The following is a 27,136-nucleotide window of genomic DNA, read 5'->3' as shown; positions in this document are numbered from 1 at the left end:
GAAAACATCCAAGAGCTCAAATTGATGTTTCTCATATAGACAGGATATAGGGGTCTTTCTGCCACATGGGGTTTACTACATAGAAACTAGTCATTCATATGGCCTAAAATTAAGCACATTAGTCTGTATTTGCCATTCCATTTATTATATGGAACCACTTTAAAGGTCAAAAATGGTCAGGAAATTGTGGCACATATACACCATGGAATACTATGCAGCCATAAAAAATTCATTCGGCTGGGTGCAGTGGCTCACACCTGTAATCCCAGCTCTTTGGGAGGCCAAGGCAGGTGGACCATGAGGTCAAGAGATCAAGACCATCCTGGTAAACATGGTGAAACCTCGTCTCTACTAGAAATAAAAATAAAAAAATTAGCTGGGCATAGTGACACACGCCTGTAGTCCCAGCTACTCGGGAGGCTGAGGCAGGAGAATTGTTTAAACCCAGGAGGTGAAGGTCGCAGTCAGCCTAGATTGCACCACTGCACTCTAGCCTGGTGACAGAATGAGACTCCATCTCAAAAAAAAAAAAAAAGCGTTCATGTCCTTTGCAGGGACATGGATGAAGCTGGATGCCATCATTCTCAACAAACTAACACAGGAACAGAAAACCAAACACTGCATGTTCTCACTCATAAGTGGGAGTTGAACAATGAGAACACATGGACACAGGGAGGGGAACATCACACAAGGGGGGCCTGTTGGGGGTTGGAGGGCAAGGGGAGGGATAGCATTAGGATAAATACCTAATGCATATTGGGCTTAAACCCTAGATGACGGGCTGATGGGTGCAGCAAACCACCATGGCACATGTATACCTATGTAACAAACCTGTACATTTGCACATGTATCCCACTAGAACATAAATTAAAAAAAAATAGGTCAGATATTGGCAATTTCATATTATTGAACTTAATCACTGTAGCCCAAGTGTCTACCAGTTTCCTCCCTACTTTCTCCTTTCATGCTATTAGAAGAACCTAAGAAAATCCTTGGAGAATCACACACACCAAATATATTCCAGGATTAATGGAAAGACCCTACTGAGAAAAGTAGGTACTCATAGGTACCCATCAGTCTGTTCCTCAATTCTTCTTTTCCTAAAAATCCCACCATGTTGCTTTAGTCTAGTATAGCTTGATCTATTTAAAATCATCTGATTAGAAATAATTGTTTACACATTTTTGTTTTTTACTGATTAGTGACTTTTTTTTTTTCTTTTTTTGAGACGGAGTCTCCCTCTGTCGTTCAGGCTGGAATTCAGTCGTGCAATCTCAACTTGGGAACCTCTGCCTCCCAGGTTCAAGTGATTCTCCTGCCACAGTCTCCCGAGTAGCTGGGATTACAGGCGCATGCCACCACACCCAGGTTATTTCTTTTGTATTTTTAGTAGAGACGGGGTTTCACCATATTGGTCAGGCTGGTCTCAAACTCCTGACCTTGTGATCCACCCACTTTGGCCTCCCAAAATGCTGGGATTACAGGCGTGAGCCACCACGCCTGGCCTGATCTGATCAGTGATTTTAACTAGCCCAACTACTCTCAAGAAAATCTCAGACTTATTTACTGATTTGGAATCAATCATATTCTTTACCAGCACAATACCAGTATTTTAACAAAGGCAGAAAACAGACTTTAATATGTGAGGGCGTATATGGGGGATAGAAGTGGTGAAAAAAAGTGTTATTTTTTTTCTCAACATGTCCTTCTTGGAGTTCCTTTATCAAAACCACCTGCCGTATTTACAAAGGGCAGGCTCCCAGGCCATCCAAAAACTATCAAACCATAATCTCTCAAGTGTAACCCAAGAATTTACATTTAAGTAAGTAATTACTTGTTGCTAATACAGTAGTCACTATACTAGAAAATACAAAGTATAAGACAACAAAACCTTGGGTACCCAACAAGGGGTTTATGAATTTGAATATTTTCCTATTTGTTAGAGATTTTGTTTATACTCTTCTGGTCTGTTTTATTTTTATTTGATTCTGAAATGAAACATTTCAGGGATGGTGCGGCATAGGTGGGAATCTCTCTGCTTCCACTTCCCTCCCCACTGCCCATAGGTAACCATTGTCCTGAATCATCTTAAGGGGCCATATTTTGTATATCTGCACTCGATAAAATATCTATCTTTATATGCACGTTTTAAATGTTTTTTAAATTTTATATCAAATCACATCACATGGTATTCATCATTTTGCAACTTCCTTTTGTGTTCAATATTAGGTTATGGAGACTGTTTTCATTGTTGATACCTTTAACTCAAGGTCAGTTTTTTAAATTGCTATAGAGTGACATTTGCATATGTAACAAGATCTATGAGCAAATTTTATGCACATTAAACTTAGGATGTAGGAAGACAGTGAATCAGGACCAAAGTCATGAGTCTAGAGAAGAATAACAGGGACGTCTGTAGATGCCAGCATCAAGGTACATGGGTACACCTATCACTGCACATGTGAACAGTCAAGAAGAAATGACCCTCAACTGAGCACTGTCTAGGCAGAAAGCATACTGCAAGGCTTTTTTTCTCTTCACAAATAAGAAAGTAATCTTAGGGGATGCCAGTCCCCAGGCATATCCTAAATATTGGCATAGTTGTTTGAAATTTCCTAGAGAAAATTTTGAGAAGACATATAAGAATACTGGTTGGATTTCATAGAGTAAAATAACGTAACATGACTTTTCAGAAATACTTCATATACCTTATACATTAAATGTTTCCACAATTATTGGTTTTTGTATTTGCAGAGAAAAAAGTCATGAACGTACTATTCAACACTTCTTTTTCAAATTATTTAAAGGCCTTTAATGGTAAAAGAGAGAGAGAGAGAGAGAGAATGTTATTAATAAGATAAAAATTAAATATTTTATCCTGTTTAAATGTCATTGAGATGAAAGGAAAAATTAAACATATCCTTATATGCTTATGTTTGAAGAAATAGTTTTTCACAAGTTACTAATAATATTTCTAAACTTCAATACTTAAATTTAGTAAATAGTGACTTATTTATTTAATTTATTTAAATACTTACTAGTAAGCAAATCACTTAAATCACTAAATAAAAGCACTAAATAAGGTATTTTAAATTATACCAAATCATATTGTATGGCACTAGTTGCCATTGACTTAAAACATAACATCAGGTCAAATAAGGATATTTTTTCTTAGTTTATTGCATGTATTGTATAAGCTAATTCACCGAATCTTGGCTTTAAATCACATATGCAGAATCTTCTAACTATATTTTATAGGCTCACTTATGAGATCTCTTCAAATCTAATCTTTTCCCTATAGAATCCCATTATGTCACTTCTTAGAAAATGCCAATTTGGCTTTATGGTAGAAAGCCAAGGTCATAATGCTGTTCTTTTCTATCTTTGAGCTAAAAGAAACAGTGCAAATATTCAGGAATTTGTGCAATCTATGAGAAGAAAACTGTAATGCCAATGAGTCATAGGGAGAACAGATCATACATTAAATTGGACAAGCCAGAAATCAACATATTGAGAGTGATGGTCACAGAAGGAGATCATCACCAAGTTCTCAACAAAATTAGCTGTGGGTTAGTTGTACTGGCAAAGATAAACTGTCTATACACATAAAGATGTAAATTATCTTAGGTATACTTTAGTAACCATATTTATTGAACATATGAGTATCTTTTCATACTGATAATAAAAATATTCAGTGATTGTGTTAAAGGCATCAGAGTATGTCAATATAAACCTACCAAAAGATTTTTAATCCCTCCTAATTCAGAAAAAGGTAAAAAGATATTATATGAAAAAGGTATCATAAAGTGTGTTATACAGTTAAGGAATACAATTTGTGGGGCGCTTTTTCGTGTTTGTGTGTCAGTGTTTTTAGATTGTAATTTTTTGTGTTTTTGTTTTCAATAAACATTCATTTTTGTATCACTGATATAATTCAGCATCGTGTATTTGTTGGAGTAATTTGAAACTGTAACACCTAAGTCTCTTTACCCCTCTCTCAGCTCCCAAGGATGGATATTGTGTTAGTCATTTCTCACACTGCTATAAAGATACTGCTCAAGACTGGATAATTTATAAAGAAAGAGGCTCTAATTGACTCACAGTTCTGCATGGCTGAGAGGCCTCAGGAAACTTATGATCATTGTGGAAGGCTAAGGAGAAGCAAGTACTTTCTTTACTAGGTGGCAGGAGACAGTGAGAGAGCAGGGCAGGGGAATCCACCACTTGTAAAACTATCAGATCTCGTGGGAACTCAAGCACTATCATGAGAACAGCATGGGGAAAACCATCTCCATGATCCAGTCACCTCCCAACAGGTCCCTCCCTCAATACCTGGGGATTACTATTTGAGATGAGACTTGGGTGAGGCACAAAACCAAACCATATCAGATAGGATAGCCTTCCAGATACTTTTTGCACACACACACACACACACACGCACACACATTGTGTGTGTGTATATATATATGTTTTGTACATATATATTTGTACATATATATTTACAAATATATGTGTGTGTATATATATGTTTTGTACATATATATTTACAAATATATATTTGTACAAATATATATGTACAAATATATATGTACAAAACATATATATACACACACACATACACACACACACACCCCCACACACACACACAAATAATTTTGCATTGGATGTGTCTCCATGTGTGTTTATGTGTGTGTCTGTGTGTGTGTGTGTGTGTGTGTGTTTGAGAGGAAAAGAGAAAGATAAATATATAAAGGATTTTATGCTGTAGAGCAGGGATGTTCCATCTTTTGGCTTCCCTGGACCACATTGGAAGAAGAAGAATTATCTTGGGCCACATATAAAATACACTAACACTAGAGATAGTTGATGAGCTAAAAACAAAAAAATTCAAAAAAACTCATAACGTTTTAAGAAAGTTTACGAATTTGTGTTGGGCCATATTCAAAGCTGTCCTGGACTGCGGCTTGGAAAAGCTCAATGTAGAGTGTTCTTTACCTTTTTTTCTCTACTTAACAAACTCTTAGAGCAGTTTCCTTATGAGTACCAGGGTCCCAAGTACTGTTGGGCAAGTTATACACTGCACAAGGACACCACACTAAAGTGCTGAGTGGGGGCTAACAGGCAACCTGTGTTTTGCTTATCAAACATGAACCTTGGCACATGGCTACATCCATTCAAAGGGGCATTTTTCTAACTTGCATGGAAGCATTACCTAGGTTACTCATTACTGACAGGTGCATGTGAATATGCATCATACGCAACTACTGCATTGTGATCCAAGAAATAATTGCACCATAACTCATTAAGTTAAAGTTTTCTATTGATATTAGGTTATTTCCAGTTCTTTGGCTACTAGCATAAAAAATGCTACAACGAAGAGAGTATTGATTATACTATCTTTGTACATGTGCAAGTAATTTTCTAAGACAGGTATCTAAAATTAAATTACCAAGTTGAAGAATATGTATTACTTTAATTTTGATAGAGACTCCCAAGCTACTCTCCAAAGGGGAAACAATTTCTATTTCCAAAATAGAGTGAAACTTGAGTGTGGTCATGATTTCTTTTTTCTTTTTGGTAATATGATAGATGAAAAAAATAATAATTCTCATTCATAATTAATGAGCATTTTTTTAATTACCAATGATGTTTCAGGATTTGAAATCATTAGGAATTCTTCTATTAATAGCCTCTTTATATGCTTTGACCAACTTTATTAGGTTGTCTTTTTATAATTTCTTCATTCATTTTCATATATATGCCCTTAATATTTTCTCCCAGTCTGTAATTTTAACTTCCATCAGTCTTTTCTTTGTGAACATTTTATATAGCATGTTGTTTCATAGAATATTTGGATTTTTAAAAAAGATTTTAAAATTATGACTCCTTTTCTCTTGCAGATGAAATTTAAAATCAAGTTATACTTAAGCATTTGTGGATGAAATTACATAGTCTCTGGGATTTACCTAAAACACTGATAACAGTGTAAAGAGGCATAAATGGGCAAAATATTGGACATTTTTTAAGCTGACAGATAAATCAAAGTTCATTATTTTTCTCTATTTTTGTGTATATTTAAAGATATTCACACTGAAAAGTTTCTGGTCTCTTTCTATTTTCTTTGTTGTTTCATATTGTATTTTTAATGGACTTTTTAAAAAGCAGTTTTAGGTTTCCAGCAAAATTGAGTGGAAGGTACAGAAAGTTTTATATGCCTTCTGCCCATCCCCACTATCAACATCCTGCACCAAAGTAGTATATTTGTTACAATCAATGACTCTACAATGACATGTCAGTATCACTCAAAGTTCATAATTTACATCACGGTCCACTCCTGGTGTTGTACATTCTATGAGTTGGGACAATTGTATAATGACAGGTATCTACTAATATAGAATCATCCAGAATACTTTCACTGCCCTAAACATCCTCTATACTCTGAGTATTCATCCCTTCCTTCTTGGCAATCACTGATCTTTTTATTGTCTCCATAGTTTTGCCTTTCCAGAATGTCATGTAATTAGAGTTATCCAGTTGATAGCTTGTCAGATTGACTGATTTCACTTAGTAATATGCTTTTAAGTTTCCTCCTTATCTTTCCACTGCCTGGTAGCTCATTTCTTTTTAGTGCTGAGTAATGTTTTTTGTTTGAATGTACCACTGCTTTTCCATTCACCTACTGAAGGATATCTTTGTTAGTTCAAGTTTTCACAAGTATGAGTAAAGTTGCTATAAACATCTGTATGCAGGTGTTTATGTGGATATAAATTTTCAACTCATTTGAATAAAAATACAAAAGAGTATGACTGCTGGATCATATGTTTCTGGTCTTCATTTTTGTTTTTGAAAAATCAGCTCTGCAGGAAGGTTCATTTTTTAAAAACCCATAAAACCCATCAGGGTTTCGTTTGGACTCCCTTGAGTTTATAAATTAATTCAAACAATATTTCATTCATTCATTCACTCAACAGGCATTTATTGTGTGATGATTATATGCCACTGCTCCAGATTCTTGGTTTGCATCAGTGAACAAAACAAGCCATGATTACCCTTGAGGGGCTGACATGCTAGTGGGGAAACAAGAGAGTACAGGTAATAAATTAGTTGTAAAGTATGTTGTAACTTTCCTCTCCAGAGCAAGTATTTATCTTTCCATTTATTCAATTTTTTACATTCTTTGGTGACTTTTTTAATGGTCTTGCTTATTTCTTTTTTTAGTTACTTCTAGTATTTTATTTTATTTATTTATTTATTTATTTATTTTGGTTACTGTGATACGAGAGTTTTTCCTCCTATTCCTATTCCATTTTTTTAAACAATTAATGGGAGAGGACAAGAATGGTCTTGTGTTTTTCTTTGTTGAGCCAAATTCTTTGATTTGTTTTAATTATCAGATTGTCAGATTATTCTCTGGAATGTTTGGGGTACACATTCTCTTCCTTTGTGATATAATCATCTCTGTTTTGTTGTTGCTGTTGTTTTTGTTGCATTGGGCAGAATCTCAAGTGTAATGTTCAATAGAATGTGTGATAACAAGGATTCTTACTTTTTCCTAATTTTATAGAAATATTTCCAGTGTTTCCTCACTATCCTTAATGCTTGCTCTAAGTGTCTTAGACTAGTAATCAGGTGAAGAACACTGCCTTCTAAGTCCTTGTCACTTAAAAGAGTTTTATTTATTTTTTTGTTTGTAATCACTAGCAAAATATTTCAAATCAGTTTGAAATGTTGTAAATGCCCTTTTTCACATTTATTTATTGTATTTTTTTCTTCAATCTGTTAATATAGATTAATGAAATTCTTATTGTAGAATTACTGTAGGTGGGAATCTAACTCCTGTCACCCTAATTTTCATCAGAAACCATGTAATGGTTTTCTCTGCAATCTATTACAATGTTCCTCAAATGTAGCTGTGCTATGAATACATCCGTGGAACTTTTTAAAAACACATAGCTTAGCCTCACCCTACGCCTACCAAATCAGAATTTGGTAAGGGGAACCTTAGCATGTGGAAGTGTCCAAAGCTATACAAGTATACTGAAAATCTGCCAGTATTGACAACTACTACTCAAACATGTGGTTCAGAGATTCTCAAAGTGTGGCTCCCCCACAGCAGAAGCAGTAACAGAATGACTGGAGTACTTGTTAAAAAGGCAGATGCTCTATCTCCATCCAACACTTACGGAATCGGCAGTTACCTGTGTTTTACCAAGCTCTTCAGATGATTCCAATACACACTAACATTGGAAGCCTTGATAGAGTTCATTGTTGACAGAAAGAAAGGCAGAAGGAATGGAGGGAAGGCAGGAGGAAGAACAGAACAAATTAGGAGTGACAAGGTTTTTATCTTCTAAATATATAGATTAATAATAAGAAAATGCCACCAGATGTGACCAAATCTGTTTTATTTTTTAATCTACAGGTACTCAGATCAGATCTCTAAATGAATTTAGATTTGTGTCAAAAATACATCCTTTTTGGGAGGTTCATTGGTAGACTTGAATGAAGAACCTTATAGGCCTACACTTGTAAATAGATACTGAGGTAACAAGAAGAAAATGAATTGAATCAGGAGACATGGATTTTCCACCTCTGCCATTAAGTAAGTCTGTAGCCCTGGGAAAGTCTTCAACTTTCTAGAATAATGTTCTTCTCAGAAAAAAAAAAAAAAAAATGAGGGGACTGGGCACAGTGGGTCCCATATGTAATCCCAGCACTTTGGGAGGCCAAGGCAGGCTGATCACTTGAGGTTAGGAGTTCGAGACCAGCCTGGCCAACACAGTGAAACCCCATCTCTACTAAAAACACAAAAATTATCAGGGTGCTGTGGTGCACGCCTGTAATCCTAGCTACTCAGGAGGTTGAGGCAGGAGAATTGCTTGAACCCGAGAGGCAGAGGTTGCAATAAGCCGAGATAGTGCCACTGTACTCCACCCCGGATGACCAAGCGAGACTCCATCTCATTAAATGGAAAAAAAAAAAAAGAAATGAGAGGACTGGGTTAATTTTCCATACATTTTCAATGTGAGGACTCTTCATTGATGTCAAAAAGCTACAAATACGTCTTAAATACCAGCTGTGAAAAAAACACCTGATATCAAAAAATTTACTCTGAACTTATTCTTGGAAGATTTATTACAAAACATTAATGATTTAAATAAATTTGAAATTCTAAAAAAATCACAAGATCAACCTCATACAGTTCCCAAATTTTCTTGCTAAAGTAAAACCAAAATGGCAATTCTTAGATTTGCCTAGGATTGAACATGAAATAAGATACTGGGAAGAGAAAATTCCCACTGACTGAAGCTGTAAAACTAAACTTACAGACAAATACTATTTATTCATTCAAAGAAACAAGCCTATAAGAGACCGTTCCATTGGTGTGACATTGCCCTTGAAATCAAGGGTTTCCTCTGATATGCCCAGCAAGAAGTGTGTTAAACTAAAATAATATTATGACACAAATCAAAACTGCAGTTGCCAGATAAAACATAAAATACCTAGTTACATTTTAATTCCAGATAAAAATTTTTAACAGCAGATGTCCCATACAATATTGTCTTTTACAATATTTGGTAATATTTATACTAAAAAATTATTTGTTGTTTATCTGAAATTCAAATATAACTAGACATCATATCATTTGCTAAATCTGAAAATTCTAATTGCAAATAAGGGAGAGCATAACATATTTGAGAAACCAAAAGAAGCTCTCTACTTGTAGTAAAGAATTTCCTAAAACATAGTATGGCTTAACTGAGATTACATCAGATAGTATAAAGAATCTTTAATAATTTTGTAGTTTAATATGTGTTCGAAATATATCAGACTATATATTATATAGCATGTATATATAATGTTAAAGATGCAGCTATAAAATATTAAGGAAGATACAGTGGTAAAAACCACAAATATTAAGGAAAATATAGTTGTTGGACTCAGGCTGACTGACATTTGGAGGCCACTGGGCAGAATCAGAGAGTTATGACAGTGCCAGTAGAAAAATAGATGGATGTCAGGTCAATATAAGACTTAAAACAAGAGTACATTTTTATGAAAAAGGAATACATTTTTACTGATGTCTTTCTTTGTTGTTCATGGCAAAGGAAAGATCATCGTAATATCCCTAAAAACAGTTTATGGAATTTCAATGTAAAATAGATATTTTTCTTATGTTTTTAAACCAAGAAAAGTCCTGTCTTTTTTAAAACCTGAGCCCAGGCAAAGAGTTACTGAGTATTGTAAAAAGTAAAAATAAAAAAAGACTCAGAGAAATTGACAGATATCATGTAAGCATGATAGTATGGAATACATATCAGCTCAGCAAGACTGACCCTATATTCTATAATATATTTAGTGACCTGAATACCAATCTTTAATTTTAGCACTTAAAATGAAGACTGGTTTCAGATCTTTACCAAATGATTTAGGTAGAAATTATATCCCAGTCCCCAAAATGGGCCTTTGAAGTGCATGGAGGAAGCCAGGCTCAGATTTCCCCGGGATAGGGAGGAGCTGTTGCCCACTCAGTTCTCCGTCTCAGTTCACACCTGCCACTTCTGAGCACTTCTCAGGACCAGCTACATCAATATCCTTTGAAACTATTTAGGAAACTGTGTAGGCAACTTCCAAAAGTTCTGAAACCTAGTTAGAGTTTAAAAATTGAGCAAAAAAGAAACCAGTTTTCTTCACCGTGTCTTTTTTTCTTTTAATTGCATTTTAGGTTTTGGGGTACATGTGAAGAACATGCAAGATTGTTGCATAGGTGCATACGTGGCAGTGTGATTTGCTGCCTTCCTCCCCTTCACCTATATGTGGCATTTCTCCCCATGCTCTCTCTCCCCAACTCCCCACCCCCACACTGTCCCTCCCCTATATCCCCCCAACAGATCCCAGTGTGTGATGCTCCCCTCCCTGTGTCCGTGTGTTCTCATTGTTCAACACCCGCCTATGAGTGAGAACATGCGGTGTTTGATTTTGTGTTCTTGTGTCAGTTTGCTGAGAATGATGGTTTCCAGGTTCATCCATGTCCCTACAAAGGACGCGAACTCATCATTTTTGATGACTGCATAATATTCCATGGTGTGTATATGTGCCACATTTTCCCTGTCCAGTCTATCATCGATGGACATTTGGGTTGGTTTCAGGTCTTTGCTATTGTAAACTGTGCTGCAATGAACATTCGTGTGCATGTGTCTTTATAGTAGCACGATTTATAATCCTTTGGATATATACCCAGTAATGGGATTGCTGGGTCAAATGGAATTTCTATTTCTAGGTCCTTGAGGAATTGCCACACTGTCTTCCACAATGGTTGAACTAATTTACACTCCCACCAACAGTGTAAAAGTGTTCCTATTTCTCCACATCCTCTCCAGCATCTGTTGTCTCCAGATTTTTTAATGATCGCCATTCTAACTGATGTGAGATGGTATCTCAATGTAGTTTTGATTTGCATTTCTCTAATGACCAGTGATGATGAGCATTTTTTCATATGTTTGTTGGCCTCATGTATGTCTTCTTTTGTAAAGTATCTGTTCATATCCCTCGCCCACTTTTGAGTGGGCTTGTTTGTTTTTTCCTTGTAAATCTGTTTTAGTTCATTGTAAATTCTGGATATCAGCCCTTTGTCAGATGAGTAAGCTGCAAAATTTTTTTCCTATTCTGTTGGTTGCCGATTCACTCTAATGACTGTTTCTTTTGCCGTGCAGAAGCTGTGGAGTTTGATTAGGTCCCATTTGTCTATTTTAGCTTTTGTTGCCAATGCTTTTGGTGTTTTGGTCATGAAGTCCTTGCCTACGCCTATGTCCTGAATGTATTTGCCTAGGTTTTCTTCTAGGGTTTTTATGCTGCTTCACCATGTCTTATAAGTGGAAGCAGATTAATAGGGTATAAATATAAACAGATAATATAAAGCCATAATCATTGATTAATAATTACATGTCAGTTAAAAGATTCCTTGTTGTAATTTTAAATAACAATATTATCTATTCATCAAGACCTAATATTATAATCATAGTGGCACATATTATTAATAAAAGATAATATGCCTAGAATTTGAAGTTGAACGGAATATATCTAGCAAATAGGAAATAGTTGTTTGTTTTCTTTCCTACTAGTCTATATAAGTTTCCAACAGAAACACAGTGAAGCCAGGCGCATTGGCTTATGCCTGTAATCCCAGCACTTTGGGAGGCTGAGGCAGGCAGATCACGAGGTCAAGAGATGGAGACCATCCTCGCTAACATGGTGAAATGCTGTCTCTACTAAAAATACAAAAATTAGCAGTGTGTGGTGGCCCACACCTGTAGGTCCCAGCTACTTGGAAGGCTGAGGCAGGAGAATCACTTGAACCTGAGAGGCAGAGGTTGCAGTGAGCCGACATTGCACCACTGCTCTCCAGTGTTGTGACACAGTGAGACTCTGTCTCAAGAAGAAAAGGAAGGAAGGAAGGAAGGAAGGAAGGAAGGAAGGAGAAAAAGAGCAAGAAAGAAAGAAGGAAAGAAAGAGAAAGAGAGAGAAAGAGAAAGAAGGAAAGAAAGAAAGAAAAAGGGAGGGAGGGAGGAAAGAAAGAGAGAAAGAAAATAAAAAAAGAAAGAAAGACGCAGTGGAATAACAATTAAGACTGACTTATTTAACTTGCCTAGAAATTCTGACTTAGGGTAATTATATTATCTTTAGCTTCTTACTGTCATTTTACATGAAAATCTTCACTCATCTAAAAAAAAGATTTAACAACTTTGTGATTTTTAAACAGGATATTATTTTAAGAAAGGAAAGTCTAGAATGAAAAATTTATTGTCAAATGAAACATATAACACTAATATGAGATTTTTACACTAGTCCAATTGGCCAAAGATCAAATACTTCAGGATGAAACTGAGCCAAGCCTTTTGCTAAAAGGTCCCTTTCTTTCACGGGTGAGCAAGAGTATTACCAGCCCAGAATAACCAGTAAGACACATGTGGAATTGAAGACAGCATAGGGACCAGAACCTTGCATCAGGAAGTTTTAGTTCTATTCCTGGTTTAGCATTTATCATGACTATCTATGTGATCCCACCGTTCATTTACAAGTGAAGCATTCAGGCAATGCTATATTTGCTGAACCAAACATCCAGTATTTGGAAGCATCTGGGTATTTTACTGAACTTTTCGGTTCTCTTCCAAATGCTGGCATTAGGAAAACAGAGCCTGTGTGTCTCTAGAAGAGACACACTCTTTTTCTGGACTTTGTATTTTTCCAGTCTGTAAAATGTCCAGTAATTTGCACCTCCTCCCCCAACAACTTGTGTGTGTGCTGTGTTTTGTGCTGTTCAATTAAGAGCATTTGTAGAAAGAGGGGTGATGGGATTATCTTTCCCAGATAGAAGGAAAGACGCAGAGAGGAGACTCCTGTTGTTTAAGCCTTACCAAATCTGACACTTTTAGGAAAGAATGACTCTCTAGAAACCCTATTTATCTTTCCCAGATACCACTGCAATCAAAGAGACTTCACTGCCTAGGAACTAAATCGCTCTTCCAAGTAAATTAGGAGCATCTCTCAGATTTCCAGGTTACCACCATGGACTTGGACATCTTAGGTTTCTGACAGTAAATCAAATTGAATTGAAATTTCTCTCCTAATTTGCCTCGTATCTACTGACTTATGTCTGAAAGAGATACAACTGGAAATTTCTTCCACAGCAGCTACATATATCTAAGCTTTGACAGCAGCTGGTTGCAGTCCCAAGGCAACAGGATGTTTCTGTTCTTAGCACTACACAGGCCCATAATGGGAAAAGGAGACATACATCACAGCATTGACTCAAGTTCAGCTCACAGTCAACCAAATACTTTGTCCTCATTAAAAAAGCAGATTGTGACTATTCCATTAAGAATAGCCTGTTCATGTTCTAAACAGGCACTAAATTCTTAGGCGGCTTTAAAGAGGGTATACAGAACACAGAGAAGCAGTTGCCTAGACTGCCCTGGTCAGAGAACACGTAGAGTAATATGTTTAATTCTGGGCACCAACAGTTAATTGAGTCATTGACAGAATTATGTCATATCCAGAGAAGAGTAAACACAATTAAAGAGGATTTGAAAACATGTCATATGAGAAATAATTAAAGGAATTGAGGATGATTCACCCAAAAATGAAAGAACATGGGCACCACATCATTTCTCAAAAGAAAGTCTATTTAATGGAATACAGACAGTGCTAATTCTGTCTAGTTCTGGTGGGAGAAGCTGGGAAGTTAGAGGAAGGCAGAATTTGACACTATAACCTTTTTAAAATTTATAGCTGCATAAATATGAAAAAGGTTGCCTCCTCCAAAGCAGTGTACAGCACCTAAGTGGTCAATAAACATACCTTAAATGATTGTTAAATAGAAGTTTAAAGAACTGGGCAAGGCCGGGTGCAGTGGCTCACTCTTGTAATCCCAATACTTTTGGAGGCCTAGGTGGGCAAATCACGAGGTCACTAGTTCGAGATCAGTCTGGCCAACACAGAGAAACCCTGTCTCTACTAAAACATAGCTGGGTGTGATGGCAGGTGCCTGTATAATCCCAGCTACTTGGAAGGTTGAGGCAGGAGAATCGCTTGAACCCAGAAGGCAGAGGTTGCAGTGAGTCAAGATTGCACCACTGCACTTCAGCCTGGGCAACAGAGCTAGACTCTGTCTCAAAAAAAAAAAAAAAAAAAAGAACTGGGCAAGACAACTTCACAGGTTTCTTGCAATTAATGTGGTGGTAATTGATGCTCTCTTTAAAAACACAGTTTCTGTATATTGGCAGGAAGAAAAACCAGGCTGCAGAAGTTGAGGAGAGAATTCATGATACCCAAGGGGTATAAAAGTTAAAATGTTAAACACGGAGGGAAATCAAAATGTAGAACTGGAAAGCTAACCGGAAGGGGAATGGGAAGAGCCAGGCTCTAGTCTAGGCTTTACCAATGGATTTTAAAAACTCCCTTGAACTTTTATATTTCCAAATTATTTTGATGTTGAGTGAAATATCCAAATGACATATTGGTAACTTACAGAATTGTGTTTTCACTTAAGTATAAATGTGAATATAAATATATGTTCATTGTTGGGCACTCATAGACATAAAGATGGAGACAATAGACAGTGGGGACTGCAGAGGGGAGAAGGAGAGAGGGAGGCAAGGGTTGAAAAACTACCCTTGGGTACTACGCTTGCTACCTGACTGACAGGATCAATCATACCCTAGACCTCAGCATCACACAACATACCCATGTAACAAGCCTGCACATGCAGCTTCTAAGTCTAAAATAAAAGTTGAAATAAAAAATGTTTATTATAATAAATTTTAAAGACATTTACAACCATAAATATAAATAGAACAAGGAAGAGAGCTAAAGGAGCCACTACTAAAAAAATCCTCCAGAAGTACACGACAGTTTATTTATTTATTTATTTATTTAGACATGAAGTTTCACTCTTGTTGCCCAGGCTGTAATGCAACAGTGAAATCTTGGCTTACTGCAACCTCTGCTTCCTAGGTTCAAGCGACTCTCCTGCCTCAGCCTCCCAAGTAGCTAGAATTACAGGCGCCCGCCACCATGCCTGGCTAATTTATACACGCACACACACACACACACAGAGACACACACATAAACATATATATACACACACATATATATATGTATATACACGCACATACATATATACATATATATAATTTACATACATATATATTTTTAGTAGAAACAGGGTTTCCCCATGTTTGGCCAGGCTGTTTTCAAACTCCTGACTTCAAGTGATTCACCTGTCTCAGCCTGCCAAAATGCTAGGATTACAGGCATGAGCCACTGTGCTTGGCCCAGAAGTACACAAAATTTAAATCTACAGTTCATACTAAACTTTACTTAGGCAACCCAGATAAATTCCTTGTTGCTCAGGTAATTCCTGGTTAATGTTAATTCCTGTTACCCAGGGAATTCCTTCCAACATTAAGGAACATAAATGCATTTAAAAATGCATTATTTTAATATGTTATTATGCTAAGTCATAATTATAAATATATATTTAACTATTAATGTTTCTAGTCAAGTCAAATTCTAAGAATTCTCCATCCTTCTGGCCTTTGTTTTGGAGTCACCATACGCCAGCTCACACTGGCTCACACCAGCTCGAAAGGGCCAACTGTGCACATTTCTTCCAACCCTGCAGTCAGCAATGTCTTGTTGGCAGCTTGAAATGGGTCAGGGGAGTACTTACACCACAGAAATCCACAAATGCTACAAATAAAGACTTTCTTTTTTTTGGAGATTCAGTTGCTAAACATTTACCAACATACCATGGCCCACCCACTTCCTACTCCTAAGTAATATGCTCCCCCAACAATGCCTTTTCCTATTTCACTTTGATCTCAAAATGTATAGGGTCTTGTAATAAAATGACCTGCTATTTCTTTGCAATCACTGAATATGTGTTCAATTTAGACTTCAGCGTAACAAGACCAAAACTAGAAAAAATAACCTTAGGATAAAGAGCATGCATTAGCCATGGGGCATCTCTGGATGGAAAGTATTTTGATTGACAATATGTATTAAGAAACTGAGGCTGGGTGCAGTGGCTCACATCTGTAATCCCAGCACTTTGGGAGGCCGAGATGAGAGTATCTCTTGAGCCCTGGAGTTTGAGACCAGGCTGGCAACATGGTGAAATCCTGTCTCTACAAAAAATACAAAAAAAAAAAGCCAGACCTGGTAGCACATGCCTACAGTCCCAGCTACTCTGAAGGCTGAGATGGAAAGATCACTTGGAGCCTGAGAGATCCAGGCTGCAGTGAGCCATGATCATGCCACACACTGCACTACAGCCTGAGCAACAGAATGAGACCTGGTTTCAAAAAGGAAGGAAGAGAAAAAAGAAAGAAAGAAACCTAAATGTTAATAAAATATACTAAATCACTCCTTTGCTTATATCTTGACAGTGGCCTCCATTACACAAAGAATGAAACTTACCACTTTATAGCAACCTTTAAACAAAATGTGTTGTGTCTCCTATTTAAATCCAGCCTCATTTTGCACTAGCACCCAAAGTGAGGGCTCCCTCTCACTTCCCCTCCTTCAACTTTCCTATTCTTTTTTCTGATTCTCTTATTAACCAAACTCTTCACTCTGCTTGAACACTATTTTCCCAGCTTTCCTCGTCCTCCTTGACTTCGTTGCAATCACTGCTCCACTCCTCCTCCACTCTCCTCTCCCTTTTCCTCCTCCTCCTTCTTCTTCTCTCTCTTTTCTGTCTTTATCCCTGCCTCTCTATCTCTATTATCTCCTTCATGTCATCCTCTCTCTCTCCCTCATCATAGTTTAACTCTCACTTCTGCAAAGAGCTCTTATGTGACCAGGCTACAATCTTGCAGTTATTATGTATTTCACTACCCTACTTACTTTCTTGCTGATAAACATTCAGTTCCTTGGACCGGTGGCTGAAGGGAAGAAGGAAGGAAAGATGGGAAGGAAGAGAATTTAGCATCCTAGTCTTGATTTACAGAGGTTAAGTTACTGAAATATTAATTTCATTGGTAGGCAGCTTCACTTGTTAAGAAGTTTCTCTTCTTGGACTATAGTGACAGGGAGTTTTTTAAATCCACTATAGATGTCAATTGAGACAAAATACGCAAATATGCTGCTCTGATTTTAGGCATGAAAACATTTGCTGGAGTGTAGCCATCAATATATGAAAGATTAGAACTTTGTGAAATATTAATACTGGGGCTTTAAAAACAAGAGCAATAGTGTTTGTCCAAAGCATCAGGTTTGCAGTCACTCTATTTTGTGAAGTTTTTTGAATGTGTAACATATGATACTGGTCTGTGTACTTGACATTTCAGGCTAAATGTAATGGATGGTGAACAGGGATGCATTCAGGAAGAAAAGGGAATCAAAATAGGCTTTTATCTCTAAATAAATATCAGAGTAAGAATTTTTGGTTTCAATCCTTTTGGCAGATCATTTGAAATAATTTGATGCTCAGCCCATGGATTTGAAAATGTTTTTAAAGCACAATGTCAGCATCCAGTTAATTCAAAGACAAATTGTTTCTGAGACTACTGCTGATCTGCCTAGGATAGCTGCAGGATATATCGCTTTATCCAACATTAACTTAGTAGCTGGAAAATATCAAGAAATATTTTCTAAGGCTTTGGGAGGTGTTATTTCAGTGGCTCCAATTGATTTCATTATTATTATGCCTGAAAATGGATTGCTTGAGCAGTGTACAACTTTAACTCCATGTCTGCCAGGTAGAAAAATCAAGTCTTTGTCCTTGAGGACATTATAATTGAGAAAGGAAAGATAATCACACAAAATCGTATGTGGAAATAGAGATGCGAACATCATCATCTTGCCAAACACAACTTTGATTTAAAAGAAAAGGAAATTACATAATAAAACACATGGGAAGAGTGATTACGGGGATTTAATAACTAATCAATCAGATTTTCCATTTTCTGGAATATTTAGAACGGAATTAACCTAAATAAGTTATAAGCATGATCATAGTATCAATAACACTTCTTTGAATGTAACAAAGTTCTGTAGCAGTGAGGGATAGGATACATGGAAAGGATCAGGTCTGTTTGTTTGCAAATGTCATGGACCCCTTTAAGTACAAGAATACTTTATGATGACAAAAAAGTGTAATTTTCTGTCACAGCCTTATTAAGTGTTTCAGACAGCAGGGGAAATAGGAGGAGATTGAAGTAATAACAACAGCATAGTATTCTGAAGGAATTAGCACAGCTAAAAAAATTCTCAATGTATTCTCAAAATTAATTTGTCTTTGTGAAAACAGGACTAGCTTTTTCAATTTATGTTAATCTGTTAAACCCAGCTCAAGAACAGTTTACTCAAATAATATATCCAGTGTTAGCTTAATTAATTGATTATCTGACCAATTTAACCTGATAACCCAATTATCAGACATGTGAAAGATAATGTCTCTGTAATATTAACAATCTGCTCTCACTGTTTAGGATATAAAAAGTTCTATAAAAGTAGATTAACCCACAAAATTACCCTAGACCCTGTTCCTTGGGGGTACTTTTTAATGGAGGCTGGGGGAATTTAGAAGGATTGAAATAAATGAAGAAACAAACAAACAAACAAACAAACTTGTGATTTAGGTCATCATCACTTTCCTCTCAAAACGAACCGTCACCAGAGTGAACCCTCAAGATGCGACCATTGTATTGATAGCTCTCAGGCTTCTGTCAAGATATATTTTCCCATTGACATCAGACACTGGTGGTCCTTTAAAGCTGACTTCACCCAGATAAATATAATCAGACAGATGAGAGGATGGCAACATAAGTCACAAATGATGACTTTCCTCAAAAAAGTCTGCCCTGCATCTATGACATTTCTCAGTAGATGTTGCTTTTGAAGAACCTAACTGTGCTTTCTATGATTTTTTTTTTCCAGCCAATACTACAGTCATCCTAATACCTTGCACAATATAGGGAATTTGGAAGATTTCTAGAACTAACTGATTTGACTTAAACACACCTGAAAGGGAGGGTCATGCCCAAGTAACTATAAATGGTCAATGAGAAGCTTTAGCTACTCCTTTGAGCAAAAACATTTCTACCAATATATGTCTGTAGTATAGAGAATTGAGAATAAATAACCATAGTCATTTACAAAAATACAAATTGTTACAGGAGTTGTTTTATAAAAGTGTGTGAAAGAGAAGAAACTCAAGAGAAGGAGTTTTAGCAAGGATATAGCTAAAAGCAGCAGTGGGTAAATGGTCCCATGCTAGGAAGACTGTCCCCCTGCACAAATAGAAAACTTGCCTTGCTTAATTCTTTTCCAGCATTTTTACTATACTGCAAAAGAGGCTTCCAAAAATATTATCTCATATGCATCCTTAAATGTCTAGCCACAAACAATTATTAGTACCTTTTAAATAATCAACTTGTACTCTGAAAAAAAGAAGCATATAACTTTCCCCAAAAATAATTAATGGGAAACTAGTAAATACATGCCATTACTCATTGTTATCCTTCTTTTTTCATTGCACTTTGCTGTGTAAGATGTATCTTTAATACTCATGTATAATGCTTTCTTGACACTAGGTCAGTATCTTCCCAATGAAGAGCTCATTGATGATACAGAATGGAACTTCTTTTTCAGTTAAAGACTGCCTATTATCCAGTGTCCCTTTTGTCACACTGAAAAACAGAGAACTTTTTATTCTTACCAAGAAATGGCCTTTCAGATTCAGTAACAACATGTTCTGTTCCTCAGGAAATAAGAGAAGATCGAGATAGGGCACGGCTGGACTCCATGGTGCTGCTGATTATGAAACTGGACCAGCTTGATCAGGACATAGAGAACGCCCTCAGCACCAGCTCCTCTCCATCGAGCACACCAGTGAACCTGCGGCGGCACGTTCCTGTGAGCTTTCCACTTTCCACTTCTTTTCCCATAGAAGTCATCTCTCCTTACCTCATATAGTCTCTTTTGCAAAGAAAACATCCTTCTTAATGGCATCTACCAACATATCACCCAATACAGTACCATAATGATAACTAAAATACTTCCGTGCATCATGCATACATTCTATGCATTACTTCTATACAGAGAGACCCTAGAGAAATGGGTGATACAAAAGAACATGTTTATCGTTAAACAGGAAGGAAAGTCACCTTGGGAAATTATGCTTTGTAGTTATCAAACCTTCCTTAATTGTCAGTCGTCTCTGATATGAAAGAGACTCTATTAGCAAGTACTATGTCTATCACTGTCCCACAAATTTGTACTGCATGTAGAAGATGCTTCCTATAGATTTGCTACATGGATGGATGGATGGATGGATGGATGGATGGATGGATGGATAGATGGATGGATGCATGCTAGTTGAACTAACCCAGCACACTCTAAGAAACGATTTAGATGATATTAACTTCAGAAAACTCTAAAATTCACTGAGTAAAATACAGTGAAAGAGACAGAGCTGAGAATTTCATTTTATCATGCATCAGTTTTATATAATACAAACACTCCTCTGAGAGTCCAACACTCAAAATTTGGAAGACAGATTCTAGGATCAACTATATGGTTTATATATTTATTATCAGCATCATATTAAATGGCTTAGTTTTTACAGATCTAGGAAATGTGATGGTTGAGTTTACTTATAATTAAGCTATGAATCGGTTTTCAACTCATCCATAACTGGTGTTATTCAAGAATAAACACATTGTCAAGAAATTTGTGTTTACCTGAGATCAAAGCAGTAGAAAACCATATATATATAAATTTGAGCACCTACCAAAATATAACTGTTGCATATCAAATGATTTGATACAAATTCTTCTGCCTCCATTTAAATGTAAATTGGATTTTGTATTGCACACATTATCTCATGGAATATCACAATTGTTAACTCTGTAAATAGAGATATATGCAGAATAGGCAAAATAATACAGTGGAAACATTATGAACTTTGGAGTGTGAAGGTCTGAGTTCAAATGCCAGCATTACAACTGACTTTCTGGGAAAATAAAGTTATTTAATTTCTCAGCTGCAGATTCACGTGATAAATTGAGATATTATTTCCTAACTAATAGCTTGTTGGGAGGCATAAATGAAAAAAAAGGTCACACAGCAAGGAAGGTGTGGCTATGGGCTTCTGCCTTCTAACTTTTCTTCAGTGCCCTAGCTAGTCACACCCCTGGCTCTTTCAATGCATACTAAGCTGTTAAATTACCAGATAGTATGTTACCTTTTTCTCAAGTATTTGAAGACCCTCTGATGAGTACAATGTTTATTACAACATAATGCATGATTATGTGTGACACGTCAGTGTCAGCTGTCAGCAACTCTTCAGTGTATCAGTGTGCATTGGGAGAAGGAAGAAGCGGCAAATTGCTGGTGGTAGGAAGAAGGGCATTTGGGAACATTCACACATCCTTCATATCAGTGCATTTGTTTTTAATAGGATCTGGAATCAGGATCTGAAAGTGGAGCAGATACCGTTTCAATAAATCAGACACAAGTAAATTTGTCTTCTAACACTGAGTCCACTGACCTACCATCTTCCACCCAAGTGGCCAATTCTGGAACCAAACCCAAGGCTACGGTGAGTTCTAAATGATAACAGTCTCTATGTGTAAATGTTGATGAACATCAGGTAAGAGTTGATATTCATTCAATATAGAAAAAAATACTGTTGGAATCTTAGCTGTAGTGACTTGATAATATTTAATTTAGTTAATGAAGTACAACCCTAGAAACATATGTTGTTTTTTGTTGTTCTTGTTTTTTGAGATGGAGTCTCGTTGTGTCACCCAGGCTGGAGTGCAATGGTGCAATCTCAGCTCACTGCAACCTCCACCTACCAGGCCCAAGCAATTCTCTTGCCTCAGCCTGCTGAGTAGCTAGGATTACAGGCACGCACTACTGTACCCAGCTAACTTTTGTATTTTTAGTAGAGATGGGATTTCACCATGTTGCCTACACTGGTCTTGAACTCCTGACCTCAGGTGATCCACCCCCTCAGTCTCCCAAAGTGCTGGGATTACAGGTGTGAGTTAGCATGTCTGGCCTGTTGTTTGTTTTATAAATAATAACACAAGTACTTCACTAAAACAGATCATGGTTTCAGAATTATTCAAAACGTGCTAATTAAATTCAGTTGCTGTATACTCAGAGCTTTAAAGAACCAAGATTACAAAATCTGCAGATGGCTTTCCCTACGCTATTATCCTGACCACATTGCTTACGAGTTAGAAAATTGTCTAAGATGTGATAAATGATAGATGACATATGACAATGGATGGATGGATAGATGATAAAGAGAAAGAGATGATAGACCGTAGATGGATAATGATATAAAGATATTTAGATTGATAAAGTTAGACATAGATAGATAGATAGTAGGCTTATATGGAGAGAGAGATAAAGTCAACCGCATCAAAAATTTTCCATGGGAATTAAATGACAGAGCACATACAAAAAATGCTTAGTGAAATGCTTGGCATATAATAAATACTGAATAAATATAAGCTACTATCATTATTATGATGATGGTTAGCAGACCTTATAATGCTATTAAAACAAATGAAAAGGCTAATTACCACATGGAGTAATACACATGAAAGGAGGACACTGCTTTGGTTTCAAATGCTTCATGTGTAAATTGTGAATATAAGACATTTTCCTTTAAGGAAAAAGTTGAACTGCAACAGGAAAATAGTATTTGACTCTAAAAGGTAACATTTATAGAGGAAGTAATTACTACTTCAAATATCTAAAATCCCAGTAGTTCCAAAACAACCTTTCTTAGTTTAGTGAAAATCATACTGTCATATTATTTTTTATGCCCATGTTAGCTTAACACAAAGAAACAAATTTTGATTGCTTGTTCACTGCCTTTAAAATAAAAGTCAAGTCTAAAATAGGACTCTCAGTAGATAATACTTAAAACATGATAGATATGCTGCAATTACAAGAAGAATGAAAATATATCATTTAAATGACAGATATGTATGGTTTAAATACTTACATGGAGATTAAATTCCCGATGTTATTTATATCTAAAACATTTTTATGGAATAAATATTTATTGAACATCTACTCTATGCCATGCGCTATGCTACATGAAAAAGACTTGGAAAGGAATAAAACGTATTCCCTGTCTTTAAACAGTTTATATCCAGCAAAAGGAGGTAAGTAGGTAAAGAATGAAATGCAATGAAACGCTATACAGGCTGTGATACTGCCTATATCGGGAACAGGAGGAACTGGCAAGATACTGCAGGATGCTTTCTTCGGGTAAAATGAAAAATCTGAGTCAACAATAATGTGACCTGCCCGCCAGTTCTTTTCTCCCTCATATAATTACCAATGGTATCCACTTCCTGTCTTAGAACATACATATTTCAGTGAGTGAGCGTCTCATAATTCATAACCATGTGTTGAAGAATGTGTGCAGTTGCTTAGTCTTTCTTCAGTAACCCCATATTGATAAATGTGGTCAATATAGTTACACAGAAGTACATACATATTTGTATGATAACCATTTTTGGTAAAACTTTTTTATGAGAAACATAAACTCATCAGTTCTCCCAGCATTTTAACTGGTTGGAGTGATGGAATCTTTCTTCAAATTTTTTACGTTTTGCCATATCAATTGACCACCCCACAATCACAATTAAGAAACATTTAAATCAATTATTGAACAGAAAAACATTTTTATGTACTCCAAATCAAATGTTTACTGAAAATGTGTTAATGCTGAAGAAAATTGGATGTGAGTAGTATCCAGCTGTTCAGGTGTGACTTGTCATCTGCGAATAAAAGCAGAGCTTCCTAGTCATGCCACAACTCATCAGCCAGTGAGCAATGAGAATCGTCATGCAGTTCACTCAGCCTTCAAAACAATATTCCCCTTCAAGACCACTAAACTCTGCATAATCAGAGTTAGGCAACTACACATACAGCTCTGTCCAGCTACTGGACTATAATTTAGTAAAGTTCTCCAGCAGGTCATGAAAAGCACCCAGAAAGAAATGTTCCATCGTCAAGGACAATTGACTTTTAGGAAATTTCTTTTTTAAAATGGCCAATAATAAGATTAACTTGAAAAATAAGCTATTTTTCTTATTTTTTTATTTTACTTTAAGTTCCAGGATACATGTGCAGAACGTGAAGGTTTGTTACATAGGTAAACAGCCATGGTAGTTTGCTGCACCTAAAGACTCGTCATCTAGGTTTAAGGTGGGAATGTAAATTAGTTCAATCATTCTGGAAGACAGTGTGGCAGTTCCTCATGGATCTAAAACAGAAATATCATTTGACCCAGCAATCCCATTAGTGAGTATACACCCAAAGGAATATAAATCATTCTACTATAAAGACACATGTACCTGTATGTTTATTAAAGCACTATTTACAGTAGCAAAGACATGGAACCAACCCAAATGCCCATCAGTGATAGGCTGGATAAAGAAAATGTGGCATATATACACCATGGAATACTATGCAGCCATAAACAGGAATGAGACCATGTCCTTTGCAGGGACATGGATGAAGTTACGCTTTTGTTTTGAGGGGATAATTGTTTCAATTTGTGTATGGGCATTTTATTTTTTCTTGTTATTGGTGTTGCTATTCTTTTAGATACACCCTTTTTCACTACAGTTCAAAAGTAATTTTTGGGCCATGGATCAATTTTATGGTTTGACTATCAGAATGAAGAATTTTATCTGTGAGAGATTAAATAGATACTTTCCCCTCACAATTTGGAGGTTAAGGAATAAATGATATATAATGACAGTCTAGATACTTTATGAAGAGAGAGAAAACTGTAATATCCTACAGAGCTGTTCTTTTTACCATAAACAAAAGTTTTAAGTAGAAATATGAAATTCTAAGAACACCTACTGAATATATCAAACTATAATGAACTAACCCTCTTCTCTGCAATGGCACAATTTTACAGCATGCCTACCTTCATTCCATAATTAAGGTTACCTTTAATTTGCTGCTATGAAATCTATTTATAGTGGTGACCACAGTAACAACCACAGAAATTTGGCTTTCCTTTTGTGTGTAAGGTCTCTGGGTTTCTAAGTGCCTATTTTTCAATAAGATTATTTTTCTTTTAAAATTATTCTTAGAATAGGACCAATGAGTCATCTTCAGATTTTTCATTAATTCTGTGTATACATCATGCTAAAAATTAAGCATTAATATAGATTTCTGAGATGTATTTCATAAAAAAATGAAAAAGTTGAAAGTTAGGTTATCCACTGCCAAAAAAAAAAAGATGCCCATTTTGTCATATTACCAAGCTCATCAATTTCTCTCCTAAAGTCTATTTTGTTCTTTTCACACAGTTTCACAATGTCTTTCACACTAGACTCTTCCATAAACTACTCTTAAGCCCCTGTATCATTTTATGTAAAGTGCTTTGATTCACCATAGAGCAGTACACTGATATCACTCTGTCTTCAGTGGCTTGAGTTGCTCCTGGTACTAATTAATATAGGGTTGTTTCATGAAAGGTTTTAAAGCTGAACATTAAAATCTCCAAGGTTTTGTTGTGGTTATTTTTCCTAAAGATATTTTACTTATAAGTGCAGATACTCATTAAATCACTATTAATCAAATATTTATGAAGAAAAGGGCCAAGCCCCAGATAACAAGAAAGAAAACCTATTTGTAAAATAAGTAACTAAAGGAACAAGGAGCATCTAGCATTTTACTGTGTAGAACAACCAAGAACATCATCAAGAGTACACAGGATATGGCTCCTGAACACTACACTACACAGAGATTCACAGGCTCACCACCTGGATTCAGAACTAACATAAATTGGTTTAAGCTGTTATTATATCAGAAACAAGATGTCACTAATATTTGAATGCTCAAAGTGCACAAGAAGAGTTTTACCAAACAATAAAAAATATTGACTGGCTCATCAAAGTGTAGTGTAGGTTACATGCTTCTAACACCATTTTCTAAATCATGCATCCACCAGATTTTATATATATATGCTTACATATGTGTGTATGTGTATGAACGTGTGTGTATATACATATATATATGTATATACACATATGAAATAGATTATATGTATATATTTGTGTACTTGTATGTGTGTATATATATATTCATATTAGATACTGTATACTGTTTTCCAAAAATAACATGTGATGTTTTCTGAAACATTATTGTGATGTTATTTTCCAAAAGCCTGTGTTGAATAATTCTTAACTACACAGTAGAATTTTTAAAGGGAACCAAATTAATAATTAAGTTCTTATGTAGTCATGAGATAATCTCTCAGTATAAATTATATTTATTAATTATATATAAAACTGTTGCTCAGGATAAACACAGAAACCACAAATGCAGATTTATTCATTGTTACCAATATAGAGTGTGGTTTTGTTTGTATCTGGGATAGGAGTTTCAGCTCTGGAATGATCTGAAACAGAGTCTCTAAACAGAAAAGCTTACAAGGTAGAAGAACAGAGATTAATGGGTACCTTTTACAAACAATAATCAACTTGTTAATTATTGCTACTGAAAAAGTAAGACTTCCATGTAGGGTTGCTTAAAAATAAGAATTATAATGTCAGTAAAATACTATTTCAGTGGA

General features: G+C 35.9%; 1 protein-coding gene across 4 annotated transcripts in view; it reads left to right on the top strand.

The window, feature by feature from the left end:
- Window positions 1-27,136, top strand: part of DLC1 (DLC1 Rho GTPase activating protein) — a 422,870-nt gene that overhangs the window by 89,883 nt on the left and 305,851 nt on the right. For all 4 annotated transcript variants that reach the window (XM_064368818.1, XM_064368819.1, XM_021673878.2 and 1 more), the window contains 2 exons: window positions 20,272-20,421; window positions 21,968-22,108. In XM_064368818.1, the coding sequence (XP_064224888.1) occupies window positions 20,272-20,421; window positions 21,968-22,108 (291 nt within the window). The remainder of the gene's footprint in view (window positions 1-20,271; window positions 20,422-21,967; window positions 22,109-27,136) is intronic.

This window comes from Aotus nancymaae, unplaced genomic scaffold, assembly GCF_030222135.1.
Source record: "Aotus nancymaae isolate 86718 unplaced genomic scaffold, 86718_ANA_hifiasm-v0.15.2.pri h1tg000079l, whole genome shotgun sequence".
NCBI classification, from domain to species: Eukaryota; Metazoa; Chordata; class Mammalia; order Primates; family Aotidae; genus Aotus; species Aotus nancymaae.
The sequence above is the reverse complement of the archived record's forward strand: the minus strand, read 5'-3'. Positions and strand labels throughout refer to the sequence as shown.